This window comes from Megalops cyprinoides, chromosome 15 (genome assembly GCF_013368585.1).
Source record: "Megalops cyprinoides isolate fMegCyp1 chromosome 15, fMegCyp1.pri, whole genome shotgun sequence".
Lineage (NCBI taxonomy): Eukaryota > Metazoa > Chordata > Actinopteri > Elopiformes > Megalopidae > Megalops > Megalops cyprinoides.
This window is the reverse complement of record NC_050597.1, coordinates 16,043,785-16,059,675: the sequence shown is the minus strand read 5'-3', so window position 1 is coordinate 16,059,675 and position 15,891 is coordinate 16,043,785. Positions and strand designations below refer to the sequence as shown.

Here is a 15,891-nt window from a genome sequence, read left to right as displayed (position 1 = left end):
TGAAATCGCCGTTCGTAGTAATCGATCCGCATGATCGGCCGAATGACCTGAAGAGTAACCTGAAATGTCATTATCTGTTAAAATTTATATAATGACAAAAGGGCCTCTATCTGAACATGTTCTCAGCTCATCTTTTATCCTGATGGCATGAAAGCAATAGGCAAAATCACGGTGCCCAATTTGAAATATATTTCATTGATGACCTTGAATAAAAACCCTGTGATTTTACTGAGCAGCATATTGATAAAACTTTATTGACAAAATATTGACAATTACATACTTCTTGGAAGTATACTTTGTGTTAAAATTGTAGCAAACTTAACACAAACACAAAATTATTTACATTCTGATAAAAGAGGGTTTAACAGAAACATTAACTTTAAGTACCACTATACATGAAATACGCTCAGTGCTTAAAACGCTTGCTGCCCACACGGCCGTCAATTACATTTAGTCCTTCGTGGCAACTTTAACAGGAGGGGCCAGTCCTGACAACATGTTCGCACCAAGGTTACGGAGACATGGTAAAGCTTTAGGTTAAAGGAATGTCCTGAATACTTTCATTTAGAGCAATCTATCTGTGGTATAGTAAAGTTTTATAAAGTTTTGAAATTCATTTTCTTTTTGCCTTTTCTTAAAAAACACTATAACGCAGCACTGCTACTTCATATTGTTTTCACAATCACTTTAACACGAGAAGTCATAAGTTCAAAGACTGCACACTGTTGTAAAAAAGGAAGAAGCACACAACATCTCTGAGAAGATTAAAAAATAGAACTAAAACAAAAGTATTTGGAAAATGGTCAAATTAAAACAACTACCAAAATTCTTTCCGCTACCATGCAATTCAAGTTTTACAAAACAGTTGTGTGTTTTGGTATCTTGTGTGGAACGTTCATATTTAGAAACTTTTAGAAGTGCAAATGTCCAATGCGAATTGGATTTATATTTTATGGGTGGTTAGTGGGAGATAGTGGTCGCAGGGAGGGGGGGGGGGGGGGGGGGGCAGGGGAGTTGGGGGTGGACTGCATGTGATACCTGTCAATCCCCTCACCTTGGAACTTTGAATTGAATTGACAGTTCCATGTTTGTGACAGTAGTGCCACCAATCGGACCTCTCTCACCCTCAGCTGCCGATCTCCATAGAAGCGAATTTTGACATTGTCTTTACCCTCTCGTTCTGCTACATAGCAGTCTTATCCGTGTCATCCTCCGCGCCGCTTTCCCGGGCTCAGAAAATCAGTTTTTAATCGTCTGAAGTGACGTCAATTTCCTCGGGACTGCCTTGCTTCGTCGCGAGCCTCCACCGGTTTATGTGATGCGTTCCCTTTTTCTTCTGTTGCGAATCCGAGCCCTCCTCTTCCAGTTTCTGCCGTTTGAATTTCGTTCTCCGGTTCTGAAACCAAACTTTTACCTATGGGAGGAAACGAAAAAAAAAATCAAAATTAGGAAAAAAGAGAAAGACACTTCTCTGTTTGACAGGTGTGCTACAAGTAAAAGCATCAACTGAAAGAAAAGATGCTAGTTACTAGAAGCATATTAGGTCCATTGTAGATATTCAACAATAGTTTAATATTGGCAAGTCAGACACTGTTTTACTTATTTATAATAATCTGATGTATCTTAACATTTACACGGTTACGCATTGCATATACATATATATATATATATACGCGCGCGCGCACACACACACACACACGCTGTCTTAAACGTAACGCGATTTTCGAGGCCTACATTCATGTGCATTCGTGTATTCTAAACTCCGGGGAGTCTAGAGGTAGTTTGCTTGGCAGTATAAGCACACCAACACTTGACACTTGTTATACATTAACATATGGCTTTCAATGAGCGAAACCATCAGGGAAGCGATAAATATATGAACGACTTTTCGGAGAAATTTCCCCAGGGTGTACATACACAACTCCTGCATTTGCATATATACATATCAGTTCCATGTTCATCTCCGTAAAAGCGCATGTTCATGCGTAAAAATGTTTGATTTAAGTTAATGCATTTAAATGCGTAACCTCTTTTGGCCGTTCGAGCGCGTCTCTGTTCCGTAATATGAGGGGTTTTACGCTTTGATAAGTCTATCACATCAATATTCAAATAATGTTTTATTATTATTTTCAGAGGCAATTTATATACAGGTATATAAAGCAAATTGTTCATACGTCATGAAAATATGGTAAATGATGAGATGTGATATTTCTAAAGACAAAACTTCTCTAGGTCGGTTTCACTTTGTTGTAAATTCTGACGTTAACGCAAATGCCAGAATAAAGCACCTGTGCTGTGTTTAAGTATGTCCACGGTTATTCAAGTAATAATTCTACAGAGGAACATTTAAAGTGTTGTAGTAACATACTAAAGCCTTCAGCTTAATTCACCACACGTATTAGTTCTATTGTACACAAGTCTCAAATCTAAAAGACTAGTGCTGTACTGGGGTGCATTTAATGTGCTTTCAGGTTGCTAATTGAAGGGGACGGCAGTTCATTTCTCCAGACTGGTTTCCTAAAAGGAGTTCGTTTCCAAAAGAGCCGGAGCAGACACATGGGACAAAAGACCCGACCAGTTCATAAACCGACAGGCACACATGCCATCTTAAATATACCGAGGGAAATTCATTCTGATCGCCTCTGGCTTTTAAGTATCTCGTGAAATCAGTTAACAGGTTAACCCTTCTCCTTTTCTCTGAGACCTCTTCTAAAAATAATGACATTAAACCCCGCACCTAGAATACGATTACGACACGACTATGGGCATAAGCGACCAACATGGGTTTGGGCCCAGCCAGCGCAGATTTCTAAGCAAGTTTACTATCAGTTTTACTTTTACGAATTCAACGTAGTAAATTATGGTATGTAAAAGCAGTGATTTTTGGTGTCATTTAAAATGTTTCAGTATATTCTATTCATGAAAATATTCATACAAAATACTGCATATCAGATATATTTGCAACCCCCTTGCACTCTGCTATAGTTGGTATTGACATGAAAACGTAAGAACTCACTCTCACTCTGAATATCCACACATGTAAATTAAATGTTCATTACGAGCAATCCCTTAAAATTATTTATTTCACTTAAAATGCCATTGATTATATATTGTCCTTTTGTTCAATGAACGCTGAGCACGAGAAAAGTATCGATGACGCACTGAAACGAAAACTGTACGGAGTGATCCAGGCAGATTAGTGCCCGTGCACTCATGGTCTTGCCCTTATGCGCGCAACCCTTCTAACATGGGTTCTTTCCCTGTACCCGCTCTTCTACTATAATAAAACAGTGTAAAAATATATATGATTGAATTGGTTTTACATCACGTGTTCAAGTACATGCGCCTTACCTGAGTTTCTGTGAGGCTAAGGCTGTGTGCAAGCTGTTTTCGTTCGGCACCAACAACGTAGTGATTTTTTTCGAAAGCGTGTTCAAGCCGTAGTAGTTGCGAGGGAGAGAACGCTGTCCGAATTCTTTTGGGCTTTCTGGCCAGTGCATTATGTAAAAGGAAGCTTTCCGGGCTTGTCTCATTGCCTGTACACAACAACGGGAAAGATAACAATTATGCTCCGTCTTTTCTTTCAAACTGTCAACACTTGAGTTCAACCCAGAGTGATAACCTCTCATTAATCCATCGCTGTTTTCAGTCTGCAGAACGTTCTCCTCTCCCAAATACACTTTTCTTTCAGAGTAATCAAATGGCCTCCATTTGCACAAGAGCCGTCTCTTAAAATATAAAACATCTGAATAACGAATAAATAGAATACCCCAATAAGCATCAATTTTAAAAGTACCACTATATATCACACAACACTTAATACAAGACATATAACCGCAATTATCCCAAAAAATATGATAATAAAATATGAACTATTTAAAAGTAATATCAGTTAAGTCATACATTACATTCATACATTAATTCTATTTCAGAAAATAATTAGTTGCGCATTCGTCAAAACAGCAACAAGAATAAGCGATTAGACAATAGTAGTTGTGACAGTGATAATAATAATTTTGACTATAGTTGTCTGAGCGCACGCACAGAAAATAATATCATTATGGACAAGAAACGAATAAAAACGTCAAACAAAATACGATATCCATTTATTTATTAAACGTAGCGCATCTATTTGGCATAATTACGAGCAACATTATTTGGTTTGCTGATGTTTTAATACTTCTTTGCACAAATCAACCAGGTGAGCAAATTATAAATGCTTATTACAATACAGAAAGTAATTCAGTTATTCTAATTACGGCAAAGGAGTTCATCCGAAACCTCTAAATTGGATTCTTCAAAAATAAACATGATTCGTTGTTAAAATAATACATGTACAAATATTTCACAAACGCTAAAAATAAAAGTGTAATTGTTTGATATATGATTCTTTTGTATAAAAATAATAAATGATCCAAATCATTATTGGTTTTTTTCCGAAATATTAAATAAATTTCACGTATGCAGTAACTAAGTCAAGGATCAAGAAAAGCCGCTATATTACCTGTAAAGGTATGCTTACGTTTGCTCACTATTATTTCGTGGTTTAATTTCGCGTACATTTATTCAAATCAATAATCAGCTGTAAACAGGTTACTAATATTGAAAGCACAGTCTACTTTTCGCCATAACAAACTATGCTGAAAACACTAACAAAGGGAAGTTTTAATTGATTTAATTATTAAATGTTGCACGAAATGTGTACATACAATCTTCCTGTTGAAATACTATAAAGACGGTCAATAAAGCAAATGAACTGGAGTATTTTTTCCAAACATATGTTCAATTTCGTCATGCCAATACTCAAGTTTGTTACTAATTTGTTATACTTTAAATGAAATAAAACCATGAAATACAGTTTTCAATAATATAAAGTAACTGTTTTTTTAACAAATGTCTCTATTGCAAATTCAGTTGGACAGGTAATGTCATTCAAGACTCCAATTATATGTAAAGGCCCATAATTTTGCGAACAATATTTCAGCAAAATGTTCCTCCTCCATAAATCGACGTTTTTAGATTCTGGAAAATCTCTTAAGGCAATGTCAGTGAGCTTTAGAAAAGTCTCAAATTGGTAACAAAATAGCAATAATAAACCAGATAAAAAATAAAACCCGGACATACCTTGGAATCTGTGACCCAAATACCTATATCTATGTATTAGCCAAGGGTAGAAAGTTGAAGGGTCCCTTTGCTGGCTGGCAAACAGAGGATGCGGACTGTGGGGGGACGAGAGCGGGTGAGCAGCCAGCGCATGCGGTGGGGGGACTGGATGAACCGGGACAGCGGAGTTTGGAGGGTGCGAAACTGCCTCGGCGAACACCAAGTCCGGATTAGAGTAGACGCCCCTACCGCTGGAGTGGAAGCCGTTCAAAAATGGGTTCATCTGGCTGGAGTTTGCATAGCTGAGAGCTGCTGGTCGAATTGGCTCCTCGGACCTCGACGCCGGCAGAGGATTATCCTTTGCTACCAACGATTCTATGGTAAAACACCTCTTCGGTGTCGGTTGAAACATGGTTTACCAGTCAAGATCCCTCCAGCTCAAGTCAAACAGATGCAAGCGTTCTCGCTAAGAAATACTCCACTCTGAAGATGAAAGTTTGTCTGCGATGATTAAGTTGTGAAAGGAACAGAAAGCAGATGGGAATGTTAAAAAAAACAACAAATCTCTACAGAGGTGGTCGCCTAGTCCAGACAATCCATGCATGTGATCAGTTCTTCACCAGTTGTGCAGGCGATTTGTTAGTTCATGAGCCTAATTAGTGTTGGAGTCACATAAACAGCGTCCTCTGAAGCCTGTAATGGCTCGGTGATTGGTCGCTGCGACTCGCCTTAAGGTTGAGGGAAGACTCTTTAAGTGCGTCAAAAGGAACGAGCACGGAGAGGCGGATTCGAGCAAAACGGAACGGATTCGTTCAGAACCAAACCTACAACAATTTACATACTCATCTCAGCCAGTAGAAAAGCAGAAGGTACTTTAGTTTGTGAATGTATGCTGCGCTATGGGTACGGCATCGTTTCGTTTCTAATGAATCTTTCTGTTTTTCGATGTAAATATTTTAGGACTAGAGGATAAATCAACATCGTTGTCAATGCGTGTGCGTTTGCGAATAAGAGAGGAAAATACATTATTTCGCTTGCTAAAGTTAGTCATGCCAAAAGCAGCAAAAGGTATTGTGCTTCCCCGTGTTTGCGTTTTGTCTTTTGGTTGTGTTTGTTTGTTTTAAATGCGTTCAAAACTAAGTCGCCTGTACTTTTTTCACGTACACCTTTCAGATTCTCCGTTTATTTCATTCTTTAATATCACCCATCCCCCCCTCATACACACCCGGCGCTTTGTCTCTCCGCGTTTTCATTTTCTCCGTCCGTTTTGTGATTAATTTAGGATTGAAGGCTCCTCTGTTTCTATTGGCCCGAGCACTGGGAAGAGGATTGTGAGATGCACACAATGTTTACCGCTCTGTTTGTTTGTCATATAAGGATCTATTATCCACTAAACAGTTATTAAATTGGAATTCTCAGAACTCTTGCTGAGTGAGCAATTATGCAACATGCATCGATTGGCCTATAGTTGCTTCCGATGTTCAGCGCTATCACGATTTTAAAGTTCAGGATTTTCGAGGGTTGTCATATACGCGGATTCATAATATGTCGTCTATGCCATATTTGAAATGGTGTGTGAAAATAAGGAACATGGCCTGCATTAGTAGTTTGTCAGTATCCATTAAATTTAAAAAGTATCATTTAATTTGTCTTAACTAAAACATGAATAAACATGTATGTTGTCGGTTACTGTTATTGATTAGTATATGAATGGGCACTAAAGGAGCATAATATTTTATGTCTGCCTACTTATTTTAAACATAATTATTAACTTAAGCGTTTTGTATATGTAGTTTTCATGGCATGCTTTCCTAATGCAATATTTACGTGAAATACCATTAATATAATTATCATGATAATAAAATAGTTTATAAATAAATTTCATGTACATACTTCATTGTATTTATCTACGAATTTTAAAAAGACACAAAACCGAAACATTTTCCTCAGCTCGTTCGTTGTGGCAATGAACTCATTAATTAAACATTTTAACGGAAGAATTTATCAGAGATTGTGTGAGTATTTAAAATATTGCTCCAATATTATAAATTATAGTTTAACATGTATTCCATAAGAGCAATGCACCGACTTGGGCTTGCAGCAATACTTTACATGTTGTAAAATTATGCGCGCGCGCGCGCGTGTGTGTGTGTGCGTGTGTGTGTGTGTGTGTGTGTGTGCGTGTGTGCGTGTGTGTGTGTGTGTGTGTGTGTGTGTGTGTGTGTGTGTGTGTGTGCGTGTTATGAATATGTAATGAATAAGTGTTTTGGGGTTTTTTTCACAGTATTTCTTTAATATACCACCTGAATGTACAACTTTTCCCGCCAAATAATGTCGATTATTATATAATTGGTTATGGACTGAATGTCTTAAATGTTAGTCTTAACACTTCCATTGTTGCGTTTCTGTATTAATCATCATAAATGACCCACAACAGTAACGTTCCAGAAGAACAGGTAGGATGCTATTCAGACTCTTACTATTTTGAAATTTCTTACGGGAGATCTTACCTATAGAGCAGTAGATGCTTTTGTATTACAGCTTTTGAGATTTTCCATAATTTCAGCTGTTTCTATATAAATAATCATGCAAATTAATGTATAAGTCTCAATTATTAACAAAATTTTCAAAATTCCTCAAATTAACGACAGTTTACGCGTTCATTTTGTCATGAAGTAGCATTCGTTTTTAATGTAGCTTTATATTCACTTTTTAACGTTTCAAGCAATTTCAAGTCCATTTCTAAAATTTATTATATTCAGGATACAAATAAGAATCCAAAGAGGAATCATTCGTGTCTTCACAATATAATTGAATGTAATATATTGGCTTTAGAGAGCGATATATGTATTGGGGGAGCGTTTTGCAAGTTACGTGGATAGCATAAAAGGCCTTATTAACACGGGTGTATAAATTATCACCCGTAACTATGCAAGTAATCAGTCTTTGGATAATGAAAAGCAGTTGACTATGAGACGACGAAGGCGTAGGCTACGCAGGAAAGTTTGAACAATTTGCCTTAATATTACATACAAATTAGTACACGGACGAAGTGTTCACCCGGAATAATTTCATTGTAGCCTATCTATCTATGTCGTGACTCTGAAATATTATTTGTGCGAGTTTAAATGAAAAACATTGTCATTATATTTCAGTAGACAGTCAAACTATGATAACAGCTAGTCTTTATTCTAATATGATACTCCTGCAATAGAAAGAGCAACAAGCCTACTGTAGTAGGCTAGTGGTAATAATAATAGTTGCAGTTGTAACAACAACAACAATAATAATAATAATAATAATAATAATAGCCTAGACGTAATAATCACCGTCATCAAGTTTGTTTTTTTTCCATTTAGAATCCAATGCATTATTATTATCAGGCTCCCAACATTTTCTCTTGTTGCGGGACTTTTTTCAGCATAAATATTCAACACCTTATACATAAATACATACGTAAGAGATATTAATTTGTTCTATCATGCTGTCAAGTGTATCCTCCGTTACTGTATTGAACTTAAGTATCTCTTGATGACCTTCCCAAGTGCAATCATAATGTTATTACCATCATTATTAGTAGTAGTATAACATTCACAATTAATGCTGATACCGAAAGAAATGTAGCCAACAAAACCCAACTGGAGAGGCAGCTAATAGTGGTTTTGACCTAAGAGCAACCAAATTCAACATATTGGCTATATTGATCGTTGTTAAATCATTCATTAATATTGATATTGTTTATATTATTAGATTATTTCCTTTAACGTCCTAGTCTTGTGGGTATCAGTTAAACCGCCAGTAAAGGATTAGAAATAGCTGTTGTACTCGTCCTGTGAAGCACAGACAGCTGTCTGTTGCTCGATCTGAACCATCACGTGTGTAGTGCCTATGCCATCTTTTGGTCCTAAAGTGAAATGCATGAAGTGTCGCTTGAAAATCATGGGTGTTCATGAATAATCCTAGGAACCAGTATCGGTAAGGATTTCACCGGACTGTACATCACAATTTACAATAACAAAAAGAGGGAGAAAGTTACTGACAACGTGGTTTGAGAAAGCGGCACGATAAGACCCAGCTCCCGTGAGCTGTCGATTTTTTAAACAACCATGGTACACTACTGGCCTCTGCTGGCAAGATTGTGGAAATGCATTGGACTTTTAACATTGTTATTGTGGTATTGGTGCAGTGTACTAATTATATACTTCTCTGCATCTGACTTTTGGTAAATGTCTAAGAAAATATTAAGCTTTATCCCATCTTATTGTGTTTTTTAAGTCCGGGGTGGGTCGTTGAATGTAGCAGCAAAAGAGAAGAATGTGTTACATCTAAGATCTATGGAACAGAATTAGCCATTTAAAATCATGTAATCAGCATTTGAGCTTAGTGTTACTTCATATTTTTTAAAAAAATTACTTTAATTTTGTTTTGAGACCCCGCCTCCTGTCATAGTTCCAAGAAAGTGCTCATTGAACATCCTTCCTCGGTACCGTGGGCCCCTTCTTTCTGCTGCTCCGTGGTATCAGACGGTTACCATTAGCCCACATCGCTGAATGCAGTGCCCATTAAATTCAGAGGGATAAAAAAACACAATTAATGGTTTTAGCTGTGGGGATTACTGTTGAAATGCTAAGGGACAGTTCACTTTTGTCGTCCTTATTAACATTATTTTGACATGGGACGCAAGACACAAACGTAGGTAAACTTTTTTTTTTTTTGCTGTAGAGCAAACACGTATGAAGACTGCCATAACTATACCTCTCCAGAGAATGTCCTTCATTTATCCACATCCTCTTTGTGTATCAAGTTTTGTTTTTTTGTTTTTTTATGGTATCAAAAATTTTCTGATAAAATAAATGAATCAGAAAATAGACCTACCGAAACTACGCAGTGTGATATTATACAACTTCAACATTATGTTGAACATAAAAGATAGATATTTTCATTTATGTTTCATATTACATCAAATACAACTCCGATTAATTGTTGAGATTTATCCTACATCTATTCCGCATCAGATAATTTAAATATAAGGGACATTTACTGATGCACACTCACCCTATTGTGAAATCAATTCAGTGAATTAAGTTTTTCGGCATAATAAAGGGTTAGAACATTAAAAAGAATAAAAATAGTGGAATAATGTGAAAGCGCGTTAGTGTGTGTATTTAAGTTTAATTAAGTGACCAAACTGAAAAATACCGATTGGCTGTTTGATGGGAAACAAACAGAATATTAAAGGTAGAATGGTACAGTATAGCTGTGCATATAGCTGTGTTTCCAATCGAGCCGTTTCTATTCATAGTGCGCTTAGTATTAGCACAGAATTTTATCAGGCTTTTTAACGCTTCTTAGTGCTTAACGCGTGTAAGAACGCAAGGGAGGGAGTGCGTTCCCCTCCCCTTTTAAAAATTAAAAATATGCATTCAATACGCGTATAGGCTCATTTACACAAGTTATAATTAAGCAGACTGTGACATTTAAAAATGCCTTCAGTCGAAGTATAAAACACATTTTGGCATTTTTAAAATTCTGTTAGCCTAACAATCTAAATCTTTACACTCCATGCATACTTGTATCAAAGACAGTCGATGACAATATGTGCCGTTGCAATATTTATTTATTCAAATTAAAGAGAAAGCGGATCTTATCCGCAATTAACAAGGATCGACAGAGCGTAGTTTTAATGTGACGGTTCTCTGAACTTCATATTTAGTCCACTTCAGTTCATTTTTCCCCTTTGGATAGAGGACTATATTGTAGAAGGCGAGGCAATAATTCATTTTCGAATTTCGACAGTGCACGTGACGATACCTTATTGTTCAAAATCAGTTAGGAAATACTTAAATGGCTTGTTCAAACTTTCAATGTATTGGTGATTTCAACTCACCGAGGACTGCAGAAATTTACATCAATAGTGTTTTTGTTACTTGCATAAAACCGAACTTCCAGTCTACACGGCTGCTCTCATAAAAGCTGTTGTGTGTTCATATATGTCCAACGTTTGACCCTACACATTATTACAAGTCGGTTGGCCTAATAATATAATAATTGCGAACCTTGAACAAACATATCTCTCAGACTTAGAACATATATTTGCAATTTCACTTCGACTCCTTTTCCATTGGCCTTTTATGTGTGCACCTGTGTGTGTGTGTGTGTGTGTGTGTGAGAGAGAGAGAGAGAGAGAGAGAGAGAGTAATTTCTTTCTTGGCCCTGGTCGTTTACTGACTTGTTTTCCTCTTTAACGTTATCCCGTATGACAGAGTACCGAATAGTTTTGGTGAAGGATATGAAATATTGTAACAAACGAACCTTGTCAGAAAATACTCATCGCCGAAATAGAACGTTATTCACTAATATATCCGGATATCATCTGCAAAACATGTTGAATAGCGAAAAATGTGAGTTCAAAACTGTCGGTTGGATTAAATCTTAATCTCAGACCACCTGCCAGTAACAAATTATGAATAAACATCTATCATTTGCTGTTGTATTTCATATGTCTGGCCAACTTTAATATTTTCCGTTAGATAAGTAATGTATAAGAATAATTATGGAAAATAATGTCATTAATACTTAACTCTATTGATATAAGGAGGTGTAATGCAAGCCTAATGTAAATATTTGCACACCTTACCCACAAAGCAACCATCCATAATCCCATGATTTTTAAATAGACTCTTTTTCAGCGAATCCGTAGACATTTGAAAAGACGTATTATATTACAAAATATGAGGTGTTTAGTTTAGTTAGGACCAACTCAAACCAGCAAAAATGTAGCCACCAAACACGAAGACTATCAGTGGCGCTGTCATACAAACCGTTAAAATTTTAGTCGTCACGCATTACTCCAAAGGAGTGGTTCTGCGTTTGAAAATCATTCGACTTTTATAGAAAGTATTTTCATGGGACTGCTGTATACAGGTGTCAAAAACTGAATTGATAAATTCGTTTGTCCTCATTTAAGGTGACGATTTGCGTCCTCTAGCGTAAAATGATTGAATTTATCTCAGCTCTAAGGGCTGAATCATGAATGTCAGGCTTTTCTATAATTATAAAAGCAATGTAAAAAAGAACCTTAATCAGCATCACAAGGTTTCCTAAGCCATAGGCTATACCATACCAAGAATATTGTTTAGGGTGTCATACCGTTTTTTATCCCAATTTTTAAATGTATTTTTGAGTATTGCCCATCCCTCGATGAAGCATTCTTTCATATTTTACGTGCAAATCCTCTCATATGTGACACTTCGTTGCGAACAAAAAGCAACCTTGTATCAGAAAACAACCAAAGCCTTTCACATCCTATCGGTCTAAAATATACAGTGAGTGAGTGTAATAGGCTATGCATTGGTTGGAGAAACTTTAAATAATCTGGTTGGTTTTGGTTGATAAAATTCCTCTGGTTGAGGAATTTTAGGTACACTAGCCTCTTAAACTATGCATGCTAACGAAGAACCGTACACACACAGGTGGTACAAGCATGTTTCCAAAATGCAGCATTCCTGGCATCGACTGTATACCTGCTTCGCCGTACACCTGATGATTCTACAATGGTTAAAAACCATGACTGTGTAATAATACATTTGAAAACATATGGATATTTGCACCCCCTCCAAAGAACATGTGGCTTTAATACTGAGTGTGTTATGGTAAGCACGTGTTACCTTTTCAATGACCTCGCATGTATTACTCATTTTCTCTCAAAGAAAGCTCGGGTCGACGAAGAATTTATTACCGTCACAGAGAATGGAAATCAGTGAATTTTTAGAGCTTTCGGGGGTTCATGAACTGGTGTATTAGAGCATTTTTTAACAGTGAAAGGAAATAAATGTAATACTTCACTAACATACTTAATCATTTCCACCGATGCCAGACTTGCGCTTGCGAAGACGCAAGTTAAAAGAAAGCGTAGCCGTACTAGCAGCACAACTGGAATGCATGTGACCGAATAAAGCCGTCAGTCTTTTCCTCTTTCCTCCTTCTTCCTCCCATCTTCCTGTTTGTAAACAATCTCAAACATCTGTGGCGACCAAGCCAAGAAATGTTCCAAAATTCCACAGGTCTCTGCTTCCATTTCAAGCGCAGTATTTAGATGGCTGTTAAGAATTAATAGTGCATTACAGCACGATACTGTTAACCACGAAGAAGTTATTTTCCTTCAGAGGTGCTCTTCTGTGGTTGATGATTATGTATCAGATGAATAAAATACCGATGTGACAATAAAATAGGTTTTATATAACGGCTGTAGTTTAATTAAATATTTTCAGTTAACTCAAAGAATCATGCGGACTAGAATAGCCTACAAACAGCTGTTTGAACTGAACTGTATTTCTTTTATCGGTAAAATTAAACGATTTATGAAGTTTGTCACATGACTTGTTAAGTGACTTGACTTGTGCTTTTTTTTTGAGAATCAGATGGTCTTAACTTGAGAGATAATGTTAAGTCACTATTACGTCATCGTAGTAGTATTTACCGTTTTACCATTTGGATTTTCTTGCATTACTCTGAACAAATAAATAAATAAAACCATGCTTCTGCATTCGGGAGTCCGTGGACTGGAAACTTATTTTAAACTGCATCCTCTCGAGCCACAAAAGACGTCAGTGTCTTAATATATTGAAAGCACGTTCGATTCAACATGTAAAATGTATTCACTGACTTTGATTTTTCATATTTTTGCAGGAATTTTCTAAAAACCGAATGCCATTGTTGCTCTAAGCCTATATAATGACAATTTTCTTGAGGTATCTCGTCTCGCAAATTGATTTAGATTTATGTAACTCTCGGAGTCAGCCTCACAGTTGGAAGCTACTATCTTCCATTTTATATTCCCAGTTTTAAGTTTCGCAGGTTGTATCACTTTTGCTGGCACTAACATCTGCTTCTGACCTGTTACCGGGCCTGTGCATTTTTTCTACCAGAAAAAAGGATGAAGCCAGCTGTTCTGTTACGCCCAGAGCAATCGTTTACTAATGCAGCCTACTTCAGCTACTCTCCTGTGTCCAATTTAAAACGGCTCTGGGACCTTGGTATGGAATTCGAATCGAACTCTTTCAAGGATACATCTGAATCTAGTCTGTAATTACAGATCTATCGCGCGGGCCCAAAATACATCAGTTTATACAATTTCAAAACCTTTTCAAAATGAGTCCGAATATTATGATAAGAATAGGTTTTAATGGCAAATAAGCAGAACTCTTATGCACACAACATAACTCAACATTATGCATTCATTCGCGTTCAATATTAAGAGGCTTGTATAAGGAAGAGCATCGAATCTATATTGAGTATTCAAGGGAAAACTAAAAAAAAAAAAAAATCAAATCGATAAGACTAACTCAGATAGAGAGCTCACAGACTTAAACATGGACATGGAAAAAGCCAAAATGCGCAGTGGAAACCCGAACCGAGGGCAAGGAAGAAGGTTCACAGGCTTTTTGGAAAGTCTCTTTAAAACGCTGCTGAAAACAGAAGTTTTCCAAAAGACCCCAACAAATCATTTTGTATCATGAATAGTACCCCCGCCCCAACACACACACACACACACAAAGTTGATGTGGAGACATAATCTCTACTAATCAATATGTTCGTTGGTGCTTAATCTTACCATTTCCACAAACATGGGTCGTGAGCACATAACGCAAAGGAAAAAACTACAAATGGTTCCAACGAAACATTTTTAGGTAAAGTCAAAACTCCTCATTTACAAATGACGAATATAAACGCTTGATTACCTCTTACAACAGATTTGAATTCATTAATCGAATGACACTAATTACACCGCCAAAATGACAAGATTTGATGGCTGTTGGTGACACCTCTAAGTGGATTGCTAAAATTGCCCTAAGCGTGGGCTTGCAAAGTAAAAGTTCTTAATTAATAATGTAATTTAATCATTATAAATAGAGCATGGCTGTTTTTTGTGAGTCTGGAAAGTGGATTTCCTGAGGGTTTTAAAATATGCTATTGAGAGACTAAATGCATTTCAAAATCCACAGGATAAATATTTCAAAGGCAGCATGGAACTGGTACAAGATGTAATAGCATATTGAATTGCACTACTGCAGTGATTAATATGAATATTGCAGTCAGAGTCATGTATAGGGATGGATTGTTTATTTCGGGAGTGATGCTGTAGACAGTGCTTTATTATTTACTTGCGTCAGTAAATAAAGTGTGTTACTTTTTTAAGTTTGTTACTTTATTCAACACACTATCGAACCACATGCCTTATATGATGTACAGCGACATCTGATGGTGGTTTCATTACTTGCATTAAAATATTTTAAACAGGACGTGAACTAACGGATGGTACATGGAACTTTTTAAAAGTGCTTTCGAGAATATATTTCAATTCACCAATGAGAGCCATAGTTTGTGTTAAGTCCTGCATTGTTAAAATTAGCGAACGAAGCGCCTTATAGGGTTGAAATAATTTAACTAAGATAATCATGTGCTATTCCCGGATAAATTAAATGTGCTTTTTTCTCGGAGGACCTCCATAAACAACCTCCTGTCAAATCTGGAAACTTACGAATTAGGCTGAAGGTAATAGAAATGTAGTCTTATAACAAATAAAAATGACTAAAACAACCAGAAGGTTTAACGAGAATTTTAGTAGGCCTAGTGTAGTGTGCGCAGTAAAATACTTAAATTACAGTAACTGTTCTGCCAAAATCTGCTAGATATTTTACTTGAAATTTGTTATTATTAATATTGTAGCTACAACTAGAGGTAATTCAGTGTCGCTTTTAGCCAGACTGTTCACTTCTGAATCAATGA

The 15,891-nt window shown here is 36.6% G+C and overlaps 1 protein-coding gene across 2 annotated transcripts; it reads right to left on the bottom strand.

Annotated features, from left to right (window-relative positions):
• Positions 1-1,005: 1,005 nt before the first annotated feature.
• Positions 1,006-5,812, bottom strand: emx2 (empty spiracles homeobox 2). 2 transcript variants are annotated; one of them, XM_036547023.1, is made up of 3 exons: positions 5,125-5,812; positions 3,352-3,536; positions 1,006-1,414 (listed from the first exon to the last, which is right to left on the bottom strand). In XM_036547023.1, the coding sequence occupies exons 1-3, from the start codon at positions 5,513-5,515 to the stop codon at positions 1,247-1,249; spliced, it is 744 nt and encodes a 247-aa protein (XP_036402916.1). In that variant the 5' UTR covers positions 5,516-5,812; the 3' UTR covers positions 1,006-1,246. The 2 variants fall into 2 exon arrangements, with proteins under 2 accessions (XP_036402916.1, XP_036402917.1); XM_036547024.1 differs by lacking the exon at positions 3,352-3,536.
• Positions 5,813-15,891: the final 10,079 nt, after the last annotated feature.

Bases quoted from the DNA above. Each gene is read 5' to 3' on its own strand.
- emx2 (XM_036547023.1), bottom strand. From the start codon at position 5,515: ATGTTTCAACCGACACCGAAGAGGTGTTTTACCATAGAATCGTTGGTA. The intron at 3,537-5,124 runs GTATGTCCGGGT...TGTTGTGTACAG, and splicing joins TTTGGGTCACAGATTCCAAG to GCAATGAGACAAGCCCGGAA. The intron at 1,415-3,351 runs GTAAGGCGCATG...TTCCTCCCATAG, and splicing joins TTAGCCTCACAGAAACTCAG to GTAAAAGTTTGGTTTCAGAA.